Source organism: Macrobrachium rosenbergii, chromosome 18, assembly GCF_040412425.1.
Source record: "Macrobrachium rosenbergii isolate ZJJX-2024 chromosome 18, ASM4041242v1, whole genome shotgun sequence".
Taxonomy (NCBI): domain Eukaryota; kingdom Metazoa; phylum Arthropoda; class Malacostraca; order Decapoda; family Palaemonidae; genus Macrobrachium; species Macrobrachium rosenbergii.
Genome location: NC_089758.1, coordinates 6,520,888 through 6,547,062, shown reverse-complemented (window position 1 = coordinate 6,547,062; position 26,175 = coordinate 6,520,888). Strand labels below are relative to the sequence as shown.

The 26,175-nt window shown below is 40.0% G+C and overlaps 1 protein-coding gene across 6 annotated transcripts in view; it reads right to left on the bottom strand.

The window, feature by feature from the left end:
* The window catches only part of IFT43 (intraflagellar transport 43), a 184,481-nt gene that overhangs the window by 31,040 nt on the left and 127,266 nt on the right, over positions 1 to 26,175 (bottom strand). For all 6 annotated transcript variants that reach the window (XM_067120212.1, XM_067120211.1, XM_067120213.1 and 3 more), the window contains 4 exons: positions 25,873 to 25,940; positions 18,722 to 18,780; positions 12,062 to 12,134; positions 5,786 to 5,921 (listed from right to left, as the gene is read on the bottom strand). In XM_067120212.1, the coding sequence (XP_066976313.1) occupies positions 5,786 to 5,921; positions 12,062 to 12,134; positions 18,722 to 18,780; positions 25,873 to 25,940 (336 nt within the window). The remainder of the gene's footprint in view (positions 1 to 5,785; positions 5,922 to 12,061; positions 12,135 to 18,721; positions 18,781 to 25,872; positions 25,941 to 26,175) is intronic.

The window sequence follows — 26,175 nt, the reverse complement described above, 5'->3', positions numbered from 1 at the left end:
GCAGATCGCAGAGTCCTTCTTAAAGCCAACAGAACCTTCCTAAAGCCTGTAATTCGCTCAATCTTTTGGCAGAAGCAAGAGGCAAAAGAAACAAGTGATTTTCTGGTTAAATCCCTGAAAGAGGCAGATCGAGGAGGCTCAAACTTTTCAGACATTAAGAATTTTAGGACCACGTCCAAATTCCAGCTGGGAGGTCTAGGGGACTTGTTTTTAGAAGTTTCAAAAGACCTTATAAGGTCGTGAAGGTCTTTATTATCAGAGATGTTCAGACCTCTGTGTCTAAAAACTGATGACAGCATGCTCCTATACCCTTGATGGTGGAAACAGCCAGGTTACAATGTTCCCTTAGATAAAGAAGGAAATCAGCAATGTCCATTACAGAGGTACTGGAAGAGGACACTCTTCTTAGTTCGACACCATCTCCTAAAGACTTCCCACTTCGACTGGTAGAGGCGCAAGGTAGAAGATCTTCTGGCTCTGGCAATAGCCCTCGCAGCTTTGCGAAAAACCCTTCGCTCTAACCAGTCCTTTGACAGTCTGAAGGCAGTTAGGTTTAGAGCGGAAAGGTTCTTGTGATATCTGTGAAGTGGGGCTGTTTGAGAAGATCGCTCCTGAGAGGGAGCGACCTGGGAAAATCTATCATCCATTCCAGTACCTCTGTGAACCAGTCCTTGGGATGGCCAAAGGGAGCGATCAGGGTGAGCTTGGTGCCCTTTGAAGAAACGAACTTTCTTATTACTTCCCTAGTATCTTGAACTGGGGAAAAGCATAGCTGTCTAGACTGTCCCAATCTAGGAGAAGGCTGTCTATTGCTACTGCTCTGGGGTCCAAGATTGGGGAGCAGTAGTTCTCCAACCTCTTGTTCCAATGGGTTGCAAAGAGGTCGATATTGAGGTCTCCCCCACAGGAACCACAGCCTTTCGCAAACCTCTTGATGAAGAGACCATCCACTCTGTGGGAAGAACCTGGTCTTTCCTGCTGAGCAGATCCGCTCTCACATAATTCACATTCCTTTCTCCTGAACAAATCTGGTGAGGAGAACGATGTTTCTCTCCTGAGCCCATAACAGAAGGTTCCTTGCTGCAATGTACAGGAGAAGGAATGAGTCCTCCTGCTTCCTGATATAAGCCAGGGCTGTGGTGTTGTCGGAATTGACAAGAACTACTGATCCCTTGACCAGAAGTTCGAATCGGGCAAGAGCCAGATGAATGGCTGACTAGCTCTTTCATGTTGATGTGCCAGGACCTCTGATCCGTGTCCCAGGTGCCTGACACTTCTTCCGAGCCTAGTGTCACTCCCCAACCCGACTCCGGCGCCTGGGAACAACACTAGGTAGGGCTCGCGGTTGCAGAGAATTCCTAGACCCAGCTTCTGTGGGTCTAACCACCAACGGAGATGTTCCTTTACTTGACATGAGATCTGGAAGGAATCCTGACAACTCTTGGGACTTCGATCCCAAAGATTCTTTCAGGAAGAACTGAAGAGGTCTGAGGTGAAGCCTTTTCCTAGAGAAACGAACTGTTCCAGCGAGGAAATGGTCCCCAGCAGACTCATCCATTCCTCGCTGAACAACTGTCTTTCTCTAGAAAGTCTGTCACCTTTTGAAGGCAGCGTTCCCTTCTTTCCAGGAGGGAAACGCTCGAAAACCCCGAGAATCCATCCGAATCCCCAGGTAGACAATTTCCTGCTGAGGAATCATCTGAGACTTCTCGAGGTTTACAAGAAGTCCTAGAGACTGGACCAGGTTTAACGATCGAGAAAGGTCCTCCAGACAACGGTTCTTTGAATTGGACCGAATTAGCCAGTCGTCGAGATACAATTGAAATCCTCACCCCTCCAAGTGCAACCAGTGAGCTACATTCCTGAGAATGGTCGTGAACACTTGGGGAGCTGTGGAAAGACCGAAGCACAGAGCCCTGAACTGAAAAGTTCTTCCGTCTACCATGAACCTTAGGAACTTCCTGGAGGAGGGATGGATGGGAACGTGGAAGTAAGCATCCTGAAGGTCCAGGGACACCATCCAATCTCCTTGACGAAGAGACGACAGAACTGAAGACGTAGTCTCCATAGAGAACTTTTTCTTTATGACGAACGAAAGTTCAGGGAGCTCACATCCAAGACCGGTCTCCCACCTCCGAAGATTTTGGCACAAGAAAAAGACGGTTGTAAAACCCCGGGAGTGAAGATCTTGTACCGGTTCTATGGCAGCCTTTTCTAGCATTTGTTCGACTGCTAGAAGAAGGGCTTGCCTTGATGGGATCCTTGTATCTGCCGATAACTCCTCGGAGTTGTTGTCAAGGAGGTTTCTGAAAAGAAGGGAATGAGGCCCCTTCCTTCTAAAACAGAGAGGGACCATTCGTCCGCCCCTTCTGTGCCCAGGCCTGCGAACTTTAGAAGTCTGGCACCTACTGGAGTCTGGAGGACTTGCTTTTCACTTGGACTTCCTGGAAGGGAGTCCTGAAGGTCTAGATCTTCTTTCAGGCCTACGCCTCCTGATAGACCTGGATCCTCGAAAGGGCTCCTGAAAGGGGGTCTTCTCCTTCTTAGCAAGTGGAGCAGTAGGTCTCATCCTCTTAGACGACTGAGCCAGCAGATCCTGAGAAGCTTTCTCAGACAAAGAACGAGAGACCTCCTTCACAGTCTCTTGTGGGAAAAGATGGCTAGACAAAGGAGCGTACAAGAGGGAAGACCTCTGGATAGGAGAGACCGATTTGGAGAGGAAAGCACTGAATACTGACCTCTTCTTAAGCAGGCCAGTGCCGAACAGGGAAGCGATCTCCATCGAGCCGTCCTTCACAGCCTTGTCCAAGCAAGACAACACACTGCTGAGGTCCTCCATACTGACTGAATCCTCTTCAAGACTCCTCTTGGCTAAGGCCCCTAGAGACCAGTCCATGAAGTTAAAAACTTCCAGCACGCGGAAAAGGCCCTTGAGGAAATGGTCCAATTCACAAAGTCCCCAAGAAGCCTTGGCTGAATTAAGGGAGAGTCTTCTGGAAGAATCAACAAGCCAAGAAAAGTCTGAGCCAGCAGAAGAGGGGAGAGCCAACCCCATCGGCTCCTTAGTCTCGTACCACATTCCTGCTCTTCCCAAAAGCCTAGAGGGAGGCAAGGAGAAGACAGTCTTGCCAGCATCCTTCTTCGAAGAGAGCCACTCTCCGAAACCTTTAAAGGCTTTCTTCATGGAGATCGTAGGACGCATCTTAACTAAAGAGGAAGATTTCGAGGCCTTGGTGCTCGAGAGCATGGAACCCGGAGAAGGAGGAGAAGCAGGCTTGAGGGAATCTCCATACTCCTGAACCAGTAGAGCTGTCAACCTCTTGTAATCAGAAATGGTGATATCCTTAGGGATTCGTCCTCGATAACGCCTCCAGGCCAGAAGGAGGAGGAGAACGTCTAGAAGTAGAAGGGCACTTGCCAGAAGAAGAGCGCCTAGAAGGAGAGGAGCCTTTGTCCACTGGAGACCGACGATCCGGAGAAAAGCACCTGCAAGATGACTGGCGCCTGACAGGAGAAGAGGCTCGAACGGAAGAGGAGCCCTTGCTGGGAGAGGGGCGCCTAACAGATGAGAGGGAGGCTGGAGAGGAACTTCTACGAGGCGAAGAACGAGCAGAGCGTTTGACTGTGGAGAAAGTATCTCCAACAGGAGAAGACCGACGATTTACGAGGGCGCGAGCGCCTGGGTGGAGAGGCGCTATCCGGAGACGAAGAGCGCCGAGGAGAGAAGCACCTACAAGGAGAGGAGCGCCTACCAGGAGATGAGCGCCTAACAGGAGAGGAGCGCCTACAAGGAGAGGAGCGCCTACCAGGAGAGGAGCGCCTACCAGGAGAGGAGCGCCTGAAGGGGAGAGGAGCGCCTACCAGGAGAGGAGAGCCTGGAAGGAGAGGAGTGCCTGCTGCTGGAGGGGCGCTTAACAGGAGAAGAACGCTCACAGAAGACGACTTGCTGGGAGAAGAGTGTCTCTTGAGGACTTGATCGGAAAGAGGCATCCTTCCGATTAGAGGAGCTCTTTGATAAAGAGCCAGCAAGAGCAGCGAGTTGAGCCTGGAGGCCTACCAGGATCTGCTTGGTGGACTCCTGACCACCAGAAGAAGAGGAGGAGATCTTCGAGTTCTCTTCTTTGTAACAGGAGAACCTTCAGGGAAGCGCTCAGGGCTAGAGTCCAATGCGTCTCCACTAGGAGCCTTCCAAGTCCTCTTCAAAGGGCGCGACTCCTCAGCCGAACTCCAACCACGTTGCGGAGAAGAAGAAGCAGAAGACGAGAAACACTTCTTCAAGATCCCTTTTCTCTATGGCGATCTAAGGCAGCCTGGGACGCGCGTCAACAGGCGCTGCCGAAGGGACGCCTGACCGTTGGGATGCTCTTCATCCCCCTTGCGGCTTCGACATTCCTCCTCCACTGGGTCTGGGAGTTTGGAAGAGGTCTAGGCCTAGGAGCAATGCGGAGCCGGTCAGAACGCCCCCTCCACTACACTGGGGACACTACACACATCACTATCACTTCTCACTTTCTTTTCCTCCAAAGCACGCAACTGCAACTGCATTATGGATCGTAGCTTTCATTGCAGCATCTCCGATGGCGAATCCACAGGTTCGACGAAGGGAGAAGGAGCTGAAACAACTGGAGTGACAGGCGAATCTGGAAGAGTGTTAGGTTCTAAATCTACCTCCTTGAAAGAGACCTCACTTGAGCTTCTGAAGAAGCCTTCCTAACTCTGTCCTTTCCAACTTCGTAGATAAGAGACAACGCCTTCCATTCCAGATTAGTGAGATTCTCACATTCAACACACGTGTTCTCAATAAAGCAATCATTCTCCCTACACCTCGAACACACAGTATGAGGATCACCGAAGCTTTCGGCAACCTCACCTTACAATCAGACCTAACACACACGAAACACAGGTGCAACATTGATCAGACATTCTTAAGAAAAATCCAAAAGCCGAAATCAAAAACAGTCCACAAAAGCGTATGCCAAACCAAAGATCCAATACGTCACCAAAAGGTCAGTCCAAAATAATCCTCAGCAAGCGAAAATGAAAATCAAAGCAGAAGGAACCAACAACAGATGTTGCGGAACCAGCGACAGAGAAAATCTGATTAGAAAACGGAATGGTTCCTATTCCCGCCACCCAGCGGCGGGTATGGTAGATCACCTGACCTACCTGTCGCGTGTGCCGCGAAATTTGAATTTCTGTCGGGAACGTCGGAGACTATAGCTAAGTATATATCTGACGGGTAAGTTGCATGTACAAAACTAAGTACTTAGCTTGACTGGTGTTATGATGAGTGAAAAATGTGTAGTTGAACACGATTTCCGGAGCACAACCTGGGGACTAGTGAACTCTTGGACAGACCAGAGGGTAAAGGGGGTAGCTGAAATATGCTGTTGTCACATTTGTGTGAGTGAGATGTAGTGAGAGCCGAGGTAGTTGTTCTAGGGCAGGAGATAGAGCCCTCCTGTGAGATGTAGTGAGAGCCGAGGTAGTTGTTCTAGGACAGGAGATACAGCCCTCCTGTCCTAAGTCTTTTATATTCCATCACTGTGACAACAAGCATATTCCATCACTGTGCCAACAAGCACTATTCTGGCCGAGACCAACTACAAAATCATTTTTTGTAATTGGTTGGTCTGTCCTATGGAGCCCTGAGGCCATGAGAGTGTAACTCATTTGAGGACAAACAGCAGCTATGCTATCAAAAAACATAATAATCCACACCTCCTCAACACAATTTAGTATAAAGCAAATCTTACATTTAATATCAACCCCGGGTAACACTAACCTCTCTAATATCAGCTTCATTTGCAAGACAATTGGTAAGTATCCTCAGATCAATATCATCTAATGTTGAAAATGCTGCATGACGTAATAAGTCTGAATCTAACTCCTTGTAAGTGGCTACACGGTTGACTGCTATGCTGTAACAAAAGGAAAATGAATATATACATGATTCACCACAAAATCTAATCAACTTGAGCCAGAAATGTCTCAGTATAGCAAGAAATTACCCCTCATATGAGCTGCTATGCTAGATATTTTGATATTTCAATGTTTACTATAATACCATACTACCTTTAATATTGTTCTGTAAACTAAATAACATTACCAGTAATATCTACCCCATAAGACTTTGAAAAGAAATTATAATGTAATAGTATTGTACTGTGCATGCATAATTTACTTGACATGTACAAAAAACAGTTCCAATGAACTTAATAAATAACATTTCTTATACTTGAGAAATTATCCAGTTCCAATAAACTTAATAAATAACATTTCTTGTACTTGAGAAATGATCCAAGAAAATTATTTGATGATACACTGTTCCTTGGGTGACCTGTATAAAGTACTACAAAGGCATACAGTATACAGGTGTTACATTTTTTGACACTGTTTCCCTTAAATCTAGTGCACTTGGCTTCCTGATGTTTAAACAATGCTATCATTCCATGGAAACGGGCTTGGATCATTGGCTTCAAAATACTACTACAGCATATAGCATGGACAACTTCTAATTACTGCCGCCAAACAGTGACTATGAAGGTGAAATTTCAGTTTAAGGAACTGGTGTAAGTCAGATGGCACCAGGTTAGATTAAGTCATGGGAATGAAGGAACAATTCCACCCAACAACTAGCAGCTTCAGCCTCTGCAATTTGCACACTGTGGACGAAGCCACTGTCCTGAGGCAACAATGCACCTGCTGACAGCTTTCCTTAGTGTTTCACCTAAACTGCTTTTCTTAGATGTTTAAATTATGATGCTTAACCATTCAAAATAATAGTCTGACCCTTTTCCAAGTGCAGTGGCACCTCAACTAAACAGACAGCTGGTTGGGGGGTTTGCACCCTGAAAGAATTAAAATCCTTTAAGTAATGAAGGTTGGCATACAGCGTACATCAATTTTATGTACCGTAAAGGAATAACAGTAATAGTCCATCTTTACTTGTATAATGTCAATTTTATTCAATTTAAAGTATTAATTTACTTATCACTCAATTTCAGAAAAATATCTTCTAAATTAATTGGTTCTAGAAATATATACAATACAGTACTCTACTATTTAGCATAACAAAGATGTCAATTGCAGTATACAGTACTAGTCTAACCAACTTTTGGGTGTACTAGCAAGATGCATAAAACATGTTATTTTCATGAAAAAATTAAGTTTCATATATACTTACCAAGTAATTACATGGCTATAGTTTCAACTCGTGCAGCAGCCTTTATTTAAAAAATTGCGGTAGCACTTCCATAGCTTAGTGTAAGTGACAAGCCCTGCCCACTAATGGGAGTACAGTACTGGAAAAGACTTAGCAGAAAACCTCATTCTGTTTGTGCCTTATGTCCATGAGGGGGGAGGAGGGGGGGCTACGATTCGTAATTACTTGGTAAGTATATATGAAACTTAATTTTACCTTGAAAATAACATTTTAATATATGTAACTTAACAAGTAATTACATAGCTGAATCCCACATTGACAGGAGGTGGGATACATGGACATACTGTATTCTACTCCAAAACATTAAGTAATAGTAATGAATTTAAAATAGAAAAGTTTGCTAGCATTGAAACAATGCTTTTCGTTTCCTTACCTTTTAAGAGAGCTACAGCAGGTGAAAACTGCCTGCTGGTTGGTGCTCATCTTAACCTGTAGTGGTTTGGCAGTTGAGCCAAGGGTCACCTCTACTTAAGTGGGAGCTTTGCAGCAGAGGATAGGCTTCATTGCTGGCAAAGCATACACAAGTGCCCTTGCCCTGAGCACAGTACCATATAAAAAATAACCACACAACACTTTCACCTACACTGAAAATGCCACAACCCATCCACTGAGACTGGTGGGTACTCCAGGTACATTGTACCCCCTGGCTCCCAAAATTCAACACCTTACTTCAAGGCGAAGAGATTGTAAGAGAAAGAGAGATCCCCTATGCTTCTTTCCCCAATACCATGCCAGCCACTGAAAATGGCCCCAAGGTACTGCAATTTTCAAACACTGTTTCAACTTCTTGAATTCTATACCACCACCCACAAACATCACACAAAACAAAAAGCACATCCATACTCACCTCACCAGACAAGCACTTAATAACCTTCCCAACAACAAAATACTCAGCACCCCCCCACCCAACATAAGCAGCACAGAAACACAGCTCTCAAGATTGGAGAGAGTACACCTGACTCGACTTCGCTGTGGTCATCACCAATCACTAAACACTTACAAACACCGCATAGACAACACCCAAACAGACATATGTCCACTCTGCCAAGTTAGTCCCCACACAATTACACATCTCTTAGTAGATTGCCCTAACTTGGGAGCCCTTAGACAACAACACAACATACACACTACCACACAGTTATGGTCAGATCCAGTAAGCGTGGTGTCCTTCTTGCGCAGTGCAGGCTTCCTGGCATAACAGAGTCTGGGGAACCACAACAACAACAACAACAACTTCTTTCAAACAGTGAGATGGGAAGATTGGTTCGCGCTTCCAGTGGGTCACCTGTAGAATGGAAATGAGGGAAATATGTGCCTGAAAGCTAATAAGGTTGAGACTACCCCGACGTCATGAGCTTTCACTTTAAAAGTAGGCAAAATGTCCTCCTGAATCTGAGAGTGCACCTCAAAAATCAAGAAGGACAATGCGTTCTTAGTCAGAGGGAGCGACGGGTTTTACAGAGCACCTGAGGTTACTGGATGGTTCTCTGATCTCGGTCCTGCTCAGGGAATGACTTAAAAGCCCTAGCAAGACAAAGAACTCTCTTCTTCTTCAGAGCCAAGGCATACATTACAGACTTTTAATGGAGAAAGAATGGGGGGCCAGGGCTTGGAAGGGTCCTCGTTCTTAGCAAAAATCCAAGGGTAAAGTAGCAAACTTGTGAAAAGATCTACCTTTTATCAGTGGCTTGGAAACTGCTAATATGTTAGCAGTATCCAAGACCTTGAGGAAGAGTCTTTTGAGTAAGGTTTCTCCAAGAAGAGGAACTAAGGGGTTCAAAAGAGGGACCTGTCAGCCACTTCAACACTACGCAAATTTCAGGACCCGTGTTTAAACACTGAGCTAAACACAGTCCAACACCCCTTAATGGTGGAGAACAAGATTCCTAGATCTCTAGTGCTCAAGTTACAATAATTTGCCTTACGATAATTCGATTTTGCGATGGGGTAAGCATTAATACTGATACAGCAATATTTATAAAAAATATTTTAAAATTTTCTGCAGGTGCAGGTAGCAGCATACAATCAGGCAGTGGGAGAGACCAAATTACAATAGACCAAGTTCTTTTCCTCCATCTCTTTATCCCATCTTCTAGTTAAAAAAAAGTAAAAGAGAATGATAAAAGTAAAATTAGTAACGTTATACAGTACTCTTGTGTAAACCCATACAGCCATAAACACCCAAACGACAAACTGTTGTTTTGCTTATGACCGAATCGGATAACAACAGCTGTTTTCCTTGTATTTCAACCATCGTACGGTAGTAAACAATTACCATAGTTATGTTACAAATGACGTTGAGTAGAATAGGACTGATATAGTTTTTACATTATACCCTTATTCACTATGGAGAAAAGATCGGCAAGTAAATATACTGCTAAATTTAAGCTGCAAGTTGTAGCCAAAGCTGAGAAAACAATGTTCAAGCTGCTAATGATGATAAATTATCGTGCATTGGCAACATGGATAAAACTCGACCATAATTAAAATTGGAGAGAGTATTTTAATCAAAACTACTAGGCATGAAAGAAGACATATTACCATATTACTGCTGTTTTTACGCCGATAAACGATAAATATGTAAAGCTCGTATTATGATGAAATCAAGTGAAAATAGCAAATGGAATCTTGATTTTTTTTTCACACAAAAAAATGCCCCCAAATGGCCAACGTCATCTATTAAAAAAAAAATAGCTAAATTGATTTCACAATAAGACGTATTTAAGTTATATTTCGACTTAAAAACACTGTACAGTGAACCCCCCGTATTTGCGGGGAATGCGTACCACGCCCCCCGCAAATAGCTAAAATCCGCGAATACTTAAAACCCCTCTAAAAACACTTAGAACTGCCCATTTTGATAGTTTAAACACAAGAAACCTGGGTATTTTAATAGTTTTATCACAAAAAGTGCATTTATTCATGAAAATTATATGAAAATTCAGTAATTAGTGAATATTTCTCAGTGAAAAATACCGCGAATGGGCGAATTTTCCCTGAATAATGACTAGATATGTTCCACAGAGAAACCCGCGAATGTGTGAGTCCGCGAATCATGAGAACGCGAATATGGGGGGTTTACTGTATAATGAAAAATAACCTAGCCCCATATAAATAAAATATCTAGAGATTCATTTATGCTAACTAGAAGCATGAAAAGCACTCTGAACCGAGTTAAATAAGGCGAAATAAACTTTCCGTGTAATCAATTTCCAAACCAAAACATTCATTGCAATTTATAATACAAAAGCAATATAAGAATATATATACAATACTATTGGATACATGGAAGTAAAGCATAACATTTCAAAAGGTCCATGGAAATAATGCATATTCGTTATGTTGATGTTTGTATAAAATGATATTAATATGTGAATACAGAGTATAGTATAATGTAGGCTAGGCTACTGTAGGCTATATGTATACGATATACCATAGTGTAGGCTAAGCTAATTCTTATTTGTTATTCAATTTCTCTTTGTATTGAATTATCATAAGTCACTCTGCATGAACCTCCAGAATTAGCTGATATTAATAATTACTATACTGTGCATGTATAGAGTATACTTTTTTAGGGTAAAGCTAGGCTACCATATATGTATACATGGTACTGAATACCCTAGTGTAGGCCTAAGCTAGGCTATATTCGAGATACGTTTTTGGAACCTAACCCCATCATAAGTAGGATAATACCTGTATAAGCATTTTTTGTGTTTTTGTGTCTGAACTATCAAAATAGGCAGTTCTAAGTGTTTTTAGAACTGTTTTAAGTATTTGCGGATTTTAGCTATTCGCAGGGGGGGTGTGGGGGGGTGGCATGCATCCCCTGTGAATATGGGGGGTTTACTGTACTCATTAAAAAGGCAGACTCCCTCCTCTCCTATGTTGCATGATATACAGAAGGTACATATATTGTTAGCTTTCCTTGGAAACATTTCTTTCAAGAAGTCTCCAAGTGTACAGGGTGGTCATCAGAGGCAGTATTCCTTTAACACTATTGCCATGCGCTCAAGCAAATTTGACTACAGTGTAAAAGTAGGTGGTATGGTAAGCCCTGGCCCCACTGGCCCTTCAGTGGAAAACCAGGGGCCTTCTTGATGTGGTGGTCATGCCGAGATATTGCTGGGAAAGGTGCAATTTTTATCCTGCAGCCTGACCCAGTGTGTTTGGGCAAGGCACCTTAGAACTACAAGTCTTAATATACATATAGGTTTGTGTTTGTTTCCTATTCTTTGTTGCCAAACCCTAATGGGTATCTGGAATAACAAATATGGTTGACAACTTGTAACTTCACCTTGGACCAAAATTTTATCTAGGTTGATGAGATCATTTTATTAGGACCTAAGCCATTTTGTCACCTATCAATTTCTTTTTTAGGCTCCTTTGAGGATGAACAGCAGCTCTGCTATCAAAAAACAGGTTCTGACATAGAAAAACCTATTTTTGGTAGTTTTTATCTTGCACAGATCTGGACTAAGTAATAAGGAAAATGATTGACTTACACGCTGCTGTCACATCGGTGTGTAAAGGACAATGGAAGAACCGAGGCAGCCATTGTAGACAAGAGATAGAGCCCTCTTGTCTCGAGTCCTTTATATTCTATCATTGTGCCAACATGCACTATTCTGGCCAAGACCAACTAGAAGAGAATTCTTTAAGACTGGTTGGTCTGTTTTATGGAGCCCTGAGGGGACCATGACAGTAACTCCTTTGAGAACTCACAGCAGCTAACAAAAATAAATTTTTCCTACGTCAAAACCTGTTTTATAAACTGTCGGATACATCATTAATATCTCAGTACAATATAAATGAACATTTCAAGAAATCTAATTTTACCTTGGGGCTTGGGCAACTTGCTGTGTAAAGTCTTCTTCAACAACTTCTTCTAAATCAGGGATTACTGGCATGTCTGAAAGTCCAAAAGTTTCACATTAAAAAACAGCCTTCATGATATAATGACATCTGTGCTCATTACAGCCTATAAAATTTGTAGATCCTACTCTTCAACCAGTTAAAGCAAAGTTGATCTGAAGATAACATAAAGCTAACTAAGCAGTGCTACTAAGGCTAACATTTTTGTCTTTCCAGGTTCTGGATTGTCTATCTCTGTACCATGTCTGAACAAAATTATCCTGAACTGTGTAAGAGTTGTGATGGCAAAACAAGTGTGACACACTAGTGTGCAGAGATGGACTGACGGATGGAGGGATGAAACTAAGTTCAGAAAGGCCAGTTTTTAGGGGCCTGTAAATTGTTTCCACACATGTCCAGGCCTGTCTGTATACTGTAAACTTTCGATTTATGGTTTTTCACTTATAGATTATTCACTTCATAAAATGAATTCCTTAAAATTATTCTCTCAATCATAAGAAATTTAGAACAATGGCTTTCAAGGACTGCCTATTTCTTAACACTTACAGGGCTATATACATTAACAATACCCAAGACCAGGCAAACTTTAAGGTCAGCCAATTTAAAAAAAATATATATATCAACAGAATGAGGATAATAAGCAAAGGCAAGTGGTATAAAGATAACCTAAATAAATAAATTCTATAAAATTTTCTGTACCTTCAACAGGTAGTTGAAAGTGAATATCTTCAATCCTGTGCAGGGCCTCTTTTCCATGAAACTTGTAAAAATATAAAAATACACTAATCTTTGCAAGTTATACATTTCTTTCTAATACTATTTTTTATTCTTTATTTTGCAAAATTACAATTACAATTCACATAATACTATAAAAGATAAGAACTAAAATCAGCAACAATCCTTGAGCATGTTTATGTACAAGTATTTACAAGATGTACTGGGATGGGGAGATGTAGTATCTTTAATGAGTTATACATATTCTAATGTCTATTTATTTGTACTTTACTTTGCAAAATTACAATTACAGCTAGCATACTATCATAAAAGACAAGAACTACAACCAACAGCAATTCCTATGTACATATATGGGCAAATATATACAAGATGTACTGGGACAGGAAGACATAGTGCATTCCCCCATGAAATCTCAAGTCACACTAATCTCCCTCATATCCTGAGCTGAGGTGTGTGTTTTGCCAAGTGTTGCCATATAGTAGTCATTTATGACCCATTTAAGTGATGTAAACATTTTTCTGCAAAATTTATTCAAATATCATGCCACAAAATAACATTAATCATATGAGCCACACCTGAGATTTTCATACGAAATTATTGGGTATCAAAAGATCCCTCCTGTCCCTAAAGGGTTAAAAGGTATGCTAAGAAAGCAGTTTTGTATGACTAGGAAGGTAACCAGGGAATGGACAGAGCACTGTCCACATTAAACTTGTTTGCAACTTAGTTGTATCATCAGTCAGTTTCGGACAACTGAATGTGTTGCTAGTCTGCATATGAATACTTGATAATTGTGTGGTGATTTTTTAAACTAACTGGTGTAATTATATACACAAAACATTTTCAGTGTAGTATTTACTGAGAAATGTTTAACAAGGTTAGTGCAAGTGGGTGTGGTATACTGCTAAGTCAGGGAATATGTGTAACTAAGCTCTTGAAGTGAAACTGGATATTTCATGTGGTGAAGCAATGAGGGGCACGGTGTCAGTAGTATTGTTAACACCCAGTGACTTGCCCAATGTTCCTGTCATTGGACCTAATAGCTCTTGATGATGATGACGACCAGCCTCATCAAACTCTGAGGAGAGGGGGTTGGGGGTATTGTTGACAACTTTGCCTGAATTGTACACAGATTATAGAAAGAAGAAAATATTTTTAAATTTTACTAATTTTTTTCATTCTGTTGGTCTTTTGTCACTGCTACCATATTTCCCACTTCTAGAAGACTGGCATTAGGAGGTATGATATCACAGAAATTCTAATATGGTCATTAATAACAACCCTTTCAGGCCAACCCCTAAAGAATTAAGAAAATTAATTCAGTGACCTGGTTAAACTATTTGTTGCTAAAAAAGATAATAATGACCACCTATGATCTGGACAGTAATATTTAAAAAAATAAAAACCTACATATTTCCTCTCACCTTCATAGACCCCTAAAGCAGCAACTGATACCACTTTCCACGGCAAAATAGAATTTTTAGATTTCTTGCATAAATTGGTTGCAAATTAAATTTATTTTGATACATATACACTGCACCATTTTTTCTTAAAACATTTTTATTGTACATGCAGTTTCACATAAAGCTATGTTACTTCATTATAAAATCAAGTTTTTATACCATAACATATTTTTCCCTTCAAACCCATCAATCATAAATAGCCTCATTTGTGGTGTGGATGCCCTAAGGCATGTGGAATTTAACTTCTTGTAAACAAAAAGCAAGCTCCCATACGGTTTAATTATATGTGCTATAAAATCCTCTGGTAAATTTGTTGCATGTGTGTATGTGTTTGTCTTTTTATCTTCTCTGAACATGTGGCCATTTCTCTCTTTTATGAAAGGATTTTGTATGCTTTCAAAACAAACAAACATAATGAACATAAACATTTATCAAATAATGTAAAACAACTGAAATAGTAACAAAATTATAGAGATAAATAAGGCCATTTTCTTATGTTTAAAGCTTGGTATATTGTTATGCTTTATAAGTGCTACTGCCCTCATCATCAGAGGGAATGAAACTAGGTCAAAAATTTCACAAGGACATATTTATATCAGGTTCCAGTTTGATCTGACTACTTGACCAGTCTGGTTTGTTTTGGTTATGCTGCACATCTGCTGCTCAATGAGGGACATTAATCTTAGGTGAAGGGCACAATGGTCAAATATTTGGCTTTCCATCAGTCCAAGGAATAAGTCTGAATTGTTAGCTTCCCTGCAAAGCTGGAGGTATTAGTTTCTTGAAGAGTATGGCTGGCATCTATCTTATATAAAGGGCTAAAAGATAGGTTTCCGGCCACCACTGATACTGAGTAACCTAACTGGGACCCCCTCAAAAACCCTCTAGCACTTTACATTATATTATCCTTAGAATTCATTTTATGGTTGAAATCCACACACTTCCTCAGTCAAAAGGACATGTCATTCTTGGATATGCACTTCTTCCACAGATACAATGATAAGAAAAGTTTGCCATCGACTCTTGAACGTCTAGTTCTCTCCAGACAGTGACTGATAGCTCTCACAGGGCTGACAAGGAGGTCTTCTGCAATGAACATCAATGCTGGAATAGCAATTAAAGTAGTGATGAAATTTTGAGTGCCAGCCATCTGTCTGGCTGAAGAACTCAGGAGCGAAAGACATGCCAATAGAAGATCAACCTCTGGAAAGGCTGACTACTCAATAGAGAATGCACCTTGCTAAAACACTTCATAGACACAAAGGCTGGCAGAATGGTAGTTGTTAAAGTTGTCTGATGCATGGACAACTCTCAAAACAGCTTGTATGGGGCCTTGTGATACTCCAAAGAGCTAAGGAGAGGTCGCACTTAGGTGGCTGGATTGTCCTATAAGGAAGACATTCCTTACAGTGGTGGAAGGGTCATCTAAAGTCCCTAGATGCAGTCACTTCAATGCCCTGAACCTCCAACACTTGTGAGGGGGTCACTCTGTAGCCTCCAATTGGACAATGAAAGCCGCTTCTTGAGATGTGTTGGATGAAAAGTCTGCAAATACAAACATAGAGGCACTGAGTGGCAGTAAATCCTCACTAAACCAACTAAGGAATCTCTTCTGTTTTGCCTGGTAAAGATTGATAGTCAGCGGTTGGCAGGAATGGGTGATGGCTGAATCATAGATTTCTAAAATCCCTTAAACTATAAGGAACTGCTTGATAGCCTTCCAGCATGAAAATGCAGGATACTTGAATCCTCTTGTAGCTAGTGGACTCTGTTGCTTTGGAAGTCTTCCTGACTGGCAGGGTCCTGGGATGGTCAGAAACACACTATCAGCTGAAGTAGATCCTTATACTAATGATGATGTAGCCAAAATGCAGAGATCAGCTTCATCTAGGTGTGGCCGGAGGCCTTCATGATCAGAACAAACAGAAGGGAAGCATGAATTTCAAGGTTGTCCCCAACCATGAAGCATGGCACCCAGCTTCCAGATTGCTGGGGCAGGGTAGCTTAACAATGCATCAGATGCATGTGGTGCAGCAGAAGCTTGTGGTTCAGGCTTGGTACAAAAATGTCCACCAGAGGACATTTGCAGACATGCAGATCAAATGAGCATTCTGAAGGCAGAACTTTGCCTTCCTGGCAATAACCATTGGCCTCTGCCCACACAAAAAAGCTTCACCACTAAACAACACAAAGATTTGTATTTTGCAAAGGACACTGATATGCTGCTTCCTGCCTGCCTACAAGTTCCCATCAACTGCTCATCATGAAAGTGAGCCCCTCACCAATGTTTTGAAGAGTCTTTAAAGAGGACAAGGCATGGGTCCTCCCAACACTGGAGACTGACACAAGGCAAGCATCTTGGATGAACTGCATCTAACCAACACTTCAGGGCAGCAACTGCAGGGACCTCATCTTGAAGTGGCTGTATGCTGACCAGCTTTTTAATGGAAGACAGTTAGGGAGAGGGACTTCACTGACAATGAAACTCTAAAATCACTAGAAGCAGTTGAGATCTTGTCTGCTGATGACAAACCAGTGCTATCAAAGATACTGTAATCACCTTCCTGGGTGGAACCATGTCTGACTTTCTCCAGTTGTTTTGCAATTCCAGTTACTGGCACAATTTGCACAAATGAGCCAAACTCTCCTGGATCTCTGTTCTCTCTGACAAGAGTAACCAGATGTCTTAATACCACTACAGCCTTGTGCTTTCTAGTGCATCAAAGATACCACTGGTGCCAAAATCTGGGAGAGGACTTATGGAGCTGTTACCAAACTGAAATACAAAACACAAAACTGTAATACCTTGCATCTCCAAATGAAGCAAGGCACTTCCTTAAGGATGTACTGTGATGTCAATGCAAGTCTTTGGGAGAAGACTGTTAAGGATGGATAGAACTCAGATGCAGATGCCTGGGAGAAGGACACATGAAATCTACTTCACACTGACTGGAAGAGGCAGGATAGTTGGTAGAGCAACAGAAGCAACTGTAGCTTGAGGGATGTCATCAGGTCCTGGAGGAATAGTGGGTGACTGATGCCTTTGCCATAGCAAAAGTAAATGGCATAAACAAGGATGTACACATAACCAGTGCAGCTGATATGAACAAGGACAATGAAGTGGGAACATCACCAAAAAACAGATAAATCAGCAGTGGCTACATAGCAGAAGCAGCAGGTAAAGCAGTAATGCTGTAGTGCAAATGTTATGTCATCTTTGCTGTTTGCATTTCTTATGAATTTTATGATTAGAAAAGCAGTTGGAGATGGAAGAGAAAGTTTAGTTTGTAGTATCGAGAGAAACCAGGCAGACTTAAATATGCAAATGATGCTCCTGTAGTCAGCAAAGCATCACAATATTTACATAGTTTTCCTAAAATAATGCATAATATATCTAGAAGAAAACCCTTATGGTCATAAAAGTCTGAGAAAAACAGAAATAATGACAGAGTATGGGTTAAAGGTTGAAATGATATTTAACAGGGAAAGATTGAAAGTAATATTATACATTAATCTAGTGACATCTGTGTTGCTACACAGACATGAATCATGGTATAACAATGAAACTACATATCTGGAAGATTTTGTTGATTCGAAAATAAAAGCTTTCAGAAAAATATTTGGGGTCAGATGGAAAGACAGAATGAGGAAGGAAACATGGAGGAAATCACAGAAGTGCCATATGTGGATAAGTTAATGAAGGGGGAGTTGGAGATAGCTACAACATGTCATTTGCATCATTCTGGGAAGAATACTACATGACAATATCAGCTAGGTTCTTCTGGGCACCAGAAGAGTGGGAAGACCCAGACCTACTTGGAAGAGAACTTTGAGAAGGGATCTGTGGAAGTGAAAGAACAGGAAAGAAAGGAGTGACCGAATTCCACAAGGGCCCTTTGCATCCAACAAAGTTGGAGATGATGATGAAAACAAATAGCAGCACCCAGTATTTTGCATACAGCAAACAGCAGGCAATCTATCAAGCCTACCTCTTGGCAATAACCAATGTCCAGCATGTTTGGTAGTTAACTAAAAATTGGAGAAAAAGCTAATACTTTGTAACAAAACCAGTACAAATATAAAAAGGAGCAATTTATTATGTACAGCACCAACAAAAATGTAAAAATTCTAATCAACGATGCAAAAAACACCTGGGATACTTACAACTTCCAGTAAGCCACAACCTTAAGTAACCCCTGATTATAAACCCACATTTCCAGGAAAAAAGATGAGATAAAAGCAGCTGAAAGATCTATAATTTTCAATAAAAATAAATTTGGCATTTACCATAAAAGACTATTGTATTCTAATAATGAACTCTGCTGTCACTGCAAAGGAAACCATTTAAACAAATTATGAAATTACAACTCCAGAATACCACTCACCTATGTCAATTATAAAATTACAACTCTAGAATATCACTCACCATTGTCAGAGTCAGAATTTCTACGGAAACGTGAATCCTCAACTGGTGGTCCAAATCCCCTGGAATTATAACTAATGTATCATAAAATATCTAATACACGGAAATGTAAATCTTCAGTTTGAATACATCAGGAGGGAAAGACGGTCTATAATGAAACAATATGAAATAGTACTAAATTATATAAAAGACTACATTAGCAAATGTTAACTTCAGTTAATCCATTAAATAAATTAGATGCTATAAGAACAAAATTTATTTTTCAATACAAATTCTAATTCATAATAGCCTTATCTGTGTTTTAGCACTCCTCATACGCACTAGAGCAAGAACACTTACACCTGGCCAAGTACATATTCAGAGTTCACAGTGCCTGTAAAGCCCATTTTCTGTTGTTTGGACTCACTACAAGAAATGAAAGATTGGGAGGTGAGCCACTTCTGATAAATCAATGGGTTTGTACTGAAAAGGATAAATTTTGTTTTTGAAAATATTGCTCTTTTATCACAAACTCATTAATTTACAATAGCTTCAATAGCTATCCGGGTGGGAAGGCTTCTTGTTCATATAAAATTACAATGTACTAATGCTGAGTTATGTGAGCTTCCAAAGTGTGAGTGAACAGGATATCATACTTTCATCCTCACACAAAGTCAATAAATGGACTGGAACCTTGCTAATTAAGGCCATGGATTATACTTTTCAGGGGTAGTCAAGTGCAATTAAGTCATAAATACCAACTCAACATTGTGAAGGAGCCAGTATCCAACAGTGTTATGCTCAAGAATATATGGGCACCCCTACATTTCCAGTTTTAATAAAAATTGGAACAGAGATACTAAATGGCCAATGTAGTACATATTTAGCAATTTCTGGATTGAATCTTGCAGATAAATGCAAACAAAACCTATACATAATAAAATTAATACGCATGTTGTGATTCAAAAACAAGGAAGTGGATTTAGCCCAAATTTCATAACCATTAACCTTTACCTGGGGTGCTAAAAACACGATCACAAACCCCCTTGCATGAAAAAATTCCACATAAAAATCAACATCTACAGGTTACAAATGGGTAAATTGAAATTTCATGTAGAAGTGTTGAGTAAAATTTTTTATTATGTTGTATAAACGCCTAAGATTTATTTTTTAAAATATTTAATCCTCCATTATATAGCTTTTACTTCCATGCCAGCAGGAGTTCGACAGATTCAAAACAAAAAATGAGAACAGTCAGTTTTCCTAGAATATACATTTTCTGCCCATCTATATCCCTCACCTCCCACCAGGAAATGGTAGGCACAACCACTCGTAACCAGTCAGTCTACTTCTGTAAACTTTGAATGTGGGGAGGTGGGGAGGGCAACTGGTATAATGGAGAGATAAGTATTAAAAAATAAATCTTAAATGAAGTACTTATATTTCTTAAATGAAGCTTACCTCTCCATTATATACCTGAAAAAGGAGGTGAGCAGAGCGAAAATCTGCTTGCCCTTTAAAGGCTCCTTAAAACAAAACAATTATGTCCAAATAAGTGTGATCACCTAGTGAATTCAATCCACCAGCTCTTACTGCCACCTTAAGAGGACTACCAAGGGGTCAAACCAGCAAGACACCAATAAGGAAGATGCTGCTGATGGAGGAGCTGTTCAAGGGTTCTGCTACAGACCTATATTGCCAGTGTCACAGCAGGGCAACAGGTCCATCCTGATAGTGGTAGATTCACCAAAAGGAACCCAGAAGCAGTAGCGCTACATAAAATAGAGAGTGAGTAGGTAGCAGAGGTGCTACTTTTAGTTTTCAGCAAGGTAGGATTCCCCAAGGATATGCTCAGTGACTGAGATACCCACCTCACTTCTGAGATGATGAAAGAGGTGGGCCATCTGGTGAGCACCAAGCAGCTCCAAATAACTTGCGACGTAATTCGGTGTGCAAAAAGGATCAACAATGTGCTGAAATCTATACTGAAGATGATGTGTGAGGAGAGATCAAAGGAAAGTAACAGTATCCACCGATGACCTGTTTGCATATTGAGGGGTGCCACAGTTGAGCAACAGATTTTCATAGTTCGAACTACTGTATGGAAAGACTGTGAGATGACCAAAGCAGATTCTCAATGTATTATGACCACAGACTGCAAGGATGAAGCATGCAACACCTACCACTAAATGACTTACGTCTGCAGAGAATAGAATACGCTTCATGCGAACATCCTGACTATAAACAATGAAAAGTAACTGAATGCAGCAGCAGCAAACGTCATCAAAGAGGAGAGATGCCTGAGGAAGAAACTGCCAAGAACCAAATAATCCCAGATGAGGGCTAGTTGGAATTTCAACTATGGAAGGAAGAAGAAACATACTGTACCAATATGTCAACAATGTTGATGACTAAGCAAGTTGAATAAGCAGGTACTGAAGTTGCTGGAGGAATGCCTGGGTATCTGAACCAGCAATCCAGGAAGGAATTCACTGGAAGAACACATCAAAGTGATGACAGCCCAGCCAGTCAGAGCAAACATGCATCCTTTGCCATATGCTATTAACCCTTAAACGCCGAGCCTCTATTTACAAAAACGTCTCCCGTATGCCAGCGGCGTTCGGTGAGTTAGCGCCAAAGCGGAAAAAAAGTTTTTTTTTTTAAATCACAGCACGCTTAGTTTTTAAGATTAAGAGTTCATTTTTGGCTCCTTTTTTTTTGTCATTGCCTGAAGTTTAGTATGCAACCATCAGAAATGAAAAAAAATATCATTATCATATATAAATATTGGAATATATGACAGCAAAAAAAAACTCATATAATTGTATACAAATTGCGCTGTAAGCACAACGGTTAAAGCTAATGAGTTAATTTTTTTTAGTTGCATTGTACACTAAATTGCGATGATTTTGGTATATAACAAATTGTAAAACAATCAAAGCAACACAGAGAAAATATTATCACAAAATGATGCATGAATTTGTAACGCGTGGACGTAAAAAAATGTTTTTTTAAAAAATTCACCATAAATCGAAATATTGTGCTAGCGACTTCCTGTTTGTTGAAAAATGAAGCTAATTGATTGAATATTACTAGACTATAAGTGTTTTAGCTTACAATTGTAGTTTTCGACCATTTCGGTCGAGTTAAAGTTGACCAAAAGTAGAATTTTTTCTATTTATCGTGATTTATATGAAAATATTTCAAAACTGATAAAAGCTACAACCATGGGTTATTTTCTGTTGTATCGTACATGAAATTGCGCACATTTTCATATATAAAACTTTATGTAACGACTAATATAAAATGGTGCAAATATTACGACAACGAGACGAAAGAATTTCTGAGATGTTCGGCCGAGTTGCAGCAAGAGACGTAAGGAAAATGTTTTTTCAAAAATTCACCATAAATCGAAATATTGTGCTAGAGACTTCCAATTTATTGCAAAATGAAGGTAAACAGTTGAATATTACTAGAATGTAAGAGTTTTAGCTTACAATTGCATTTTTTGACCATTTCGGTCGAGTTAAAGTTGACTGAAGGTTGAAATTTTGGCAGTTATCGTGATGTATGTGAAAATATTTCAAAACTGATAAAAGCTACAACCATGAGCTATCTTCTGTTGTATTCTACATGAAATTGCGCACATTTTCATATATAAAAGTTTATGTAACAACTAATGTAAAACGATGCAAACATTACAACAACATGACGAAAGAATTTCTGAGATGTTGGCCGAGTTAATGCTGCGCAGGCGTAAGGAAAAAGTTTTTTTCAGAAATTCACCATAAATCGAAATATTGTGCTAGAGACTTCCAGTTTGTTGCAAAATGAAGGTACATGATTGAATATTACTAGAATGTAAGAGTTTTTAGCTTATAAGATTTTTTACCATTTTGGTTGAGTTAAAGTTGACCTGAAGCTTGAAATTTTGGCAGTTATCGTGATTTATATGGAAATATTTCAAAACTGATAAAAGCTACAACCATGAGTTATTTTCTGTTTTATTCTACATGAAATTGTGCACATTTCCATATATAAAACTTTATGTAACAACTAATATAAAACAGTGCAAACATTACGACAACGTGATTTGAAAGAATTTCTGGCGCAGAGCGTAAGGAAAAAGTTTTTTCAAAATTCACCATAAATCAAAATATTGTGCTAGAGACTTCCAATTGGTTGCAAAATGAAGGTAAATGATTGACTATTACTAGAATGTAAGAGTTTTAGCTTACAATTGCGTTTTTTTACCATTTCGGTCGAGTCAAAGTTGACCGAAGGTTGAAATTTTGGCAGTTATCGTGATTTATATGAAAATATTTCAAAACCGATAAAAGCTACAACCATGAGTTATTTTCTGTTGTATTGTACATGAAATTGCGCACATTTTCATATATAAAACTTTATGTAACGGCTAATATAGAACAGTGCAAAAATTACGACAAAATGACGAAAGAATTTCTGAAATTTTCGGCAGAGTTGGGCGCGGGCGTAAGAAAAAGTTTTTTTAAAAATTCACCATAAATCGAAATATTGTGCTAGAGACTTCCAGTTTGTTGCAAAATGAAGGTACATGATTGAATATTACTAGAATGTAAGAGTTTTAGCTTACAATTGCGTTTTTCGACCATTTCAGTCGAGTCAAAGTTGACCGAAGGTTGAAATTTTTTGTAGTCGACGTACGGTACGTCCACTTGGCACCCAACAGACAATTTTAGTCGACGTATGATACGTCCAGTAGGCATTTAAGGGTTAAGGAACTGATTCAGGGAGCACTGAGGAGATGCTTGAGGTGGAATCATTGAAAGATCAATGTCTGTATACTATCCACCTGTAATAATGGTGAAGAAAAAGGATGGATCTAAAAGGTTCTGCATGGATTACTATCAACTTAACGCCATATTCAAATATGAAAACAAACTCAGGGGAGATCCCAAGGCTACAATGGTAAAACTTCACGAAAGATTTTTTACCAAGGTGGACTTGAGCAGTGGATACTGGAAGAGACTTATGAAAGAAACCTCAAAGAAGACAGCATTCACAATTTCAAGTTGTTACCAGTTCAAGAGGATGAATTTGGCTTAATGAACAGCAGGGATTTTCAACAGGGTGATGAGAAAGATGCTAGCTAGAGCAAAGAACATGGAGGGTTTAAAGGACCTATTCAAAAGTAAGGGAAACAGGAATGAATATCTAACCTTTCAAATGTTACATCAGATAAAGCGAAGAGGAATTCCTCAGACACAAGGTCAGCTTTAATTGGAATAGGAAGGAACAGGAATATAGAATTTAGGCCAAAAACCAAGTGCTTGGACCTATGAGGTCATTTGGTGCTGGAAGGGATATTAAGAGAAGAAAGGTTTGAAAGGTATGTAACAGGAGAAAAATCTCGCAGCTGCGCTATGAAACAATTGTTAGGAGAGGGTAGATAGCATGATGGAAGAAAGAGAATATGAATGGAGGTACAGTAAAAGGAAAGAGAGGGGTTGCAGCTGCGGGCCAAAGGGACACTGCAAAGAACTTAAAGTACTGCCTACAGTGCATCGCAGAGATGCACTGACGGCACTGTCCCCTATGGGGGCTGTAATAGGATTACCATGGAAGAAGCAAAGCTGATGAAGATCCAAGACGAACACCACCAAGGACTAAGATGCAAGTGAGGCCATTCATATGTTTGACAGGCTAGTGCAGGAAGTTTGTGAACAGCCATGAAAACCTTGTGGCACCTCTGACAGAGCTAATGAAGAAGGGACCACCAAACAAAGTGGAGTAGAAGGAGTCTTAACAAAAAAACATTTGATAGACTGAAGCAGGCTTTAGGAAATACACCAGTACTACCAGACTTCATTAGGATGGACGCATCACATGGAAGACTAGTGAGGCATACTAAAAGCAACAGTTTACAGATGGCATATTTCAAACTGCTTATACAAGAAGGAAACTAGAGAACTAGTGCAAATTAACCTAAAAATAAGAGTGCCTAGCAATAATATTTGCAGTAAGGAGATTCCATCTATACTTGTATGGGGCAGATTTTGGAATAGAGACACCCCAAAAGCATACATTCAATCTTGCAAGATTAAAAATAAAAGGATTATGAGGTGGGCCACAGCACCTCTGAGATATAAGTTTCAAATGGAAAGCATTCTAAGAAAGCTCAATATGAGCACACACTACATCTGCAGGTTAAACTGAAAAAAATTTATAAGATAATTTTTTTTAAATGAGGGTGTGATGTCAAGCACAGTTTATAAGCTAATCATATTTTTTATAGTTCCCCTAGCACTGATTTCTGTTCCAGTGGAAGAAACAGACAAATTTTAAAATTTTCTTCTGTTTCAGAACCATACCAATATACATTAATGCCATACATTAGTTTGAAGAAACATTTACTGATTAAGAGATTAGTGAAATTTTGTTAAAATTTTATTTAGGTTTATAAGCAAGTCAACTGCAATTTTCTTGGAAGCTTTACAAAATCAGTTTATTCAAAATATTCCCACAATGCCCAAGTTGACCAAGATTACATACTTTCTACCTGTGGTAATGCAAGCGTATACTGGAATCATCAAGAATTTCAGCAAGTATTTATAATGGCTGTGGAGGAGAAGAAGGAGCAGACAGACAGAAGGCAGAAGGAAAACCTCACACACCCCTTGTTGTGTCAAGCAGGAAGAATTTAATTCAGAAGAGTTTATTTTAGCATTGGCTTGAAGCAAAGAGCCATGTTAAGTACAAGACCTAATGTCAACGTGTGTCAAGCCACATCTACAAGTTATGATCACCCAAAGTGACAATCATCATGCACAAGTGTTGACTAAAATTTTTTATTTTCATTTTTACTAAATGTTTTAATCACACCTGTTTTAAAGCTACAGGCTGCTGCCATCATACAGTCTTAATTAATTTGTAAAGGGAAAAATAAAATTAACTTGCAAATGTTGACAGCATTTCAAGTTTAACAGTAACATATTTGAATTTAATAATATACTGCTACAGTATCAGAGTTGAAAGAAAAGTACACGTGAAAGAAAAAAAAGTGGGTACACACTAACCACCAATAACTATGTGAAGTGGCTTTATGCACTTACAAGAAAGTTGCCAGAGGATATTCTATAAGCTTATCCATAAAGGTTTGTAAAGTGTTGCATAATTTTATTTTGTGTACCTACCCTGCTTTAGCTGAACTTGCCCAACCTCCTGCGCGTCTTCCAGCTGGCGGTCCAGTAGTAACTCCATTCTGATTCATAAAAAAATTAAAATATCTCTTTTAACCAGGGTTGACGGTGCTAACGGCAAGAATAGGCATCAAGTTAACAGAGCTTAAAGGCGAAACACTGACTTACAGCGGAAATCAACTTACAGCGCAGCCCTGGAATGGATCCCCTGCCGTAAGCCAAGGAACTACAGTAATAAGCACTGCTTTGAAAATGCCTTCTTGCTAATCTTAGCAGTTAGATCTACTCATACTTTAA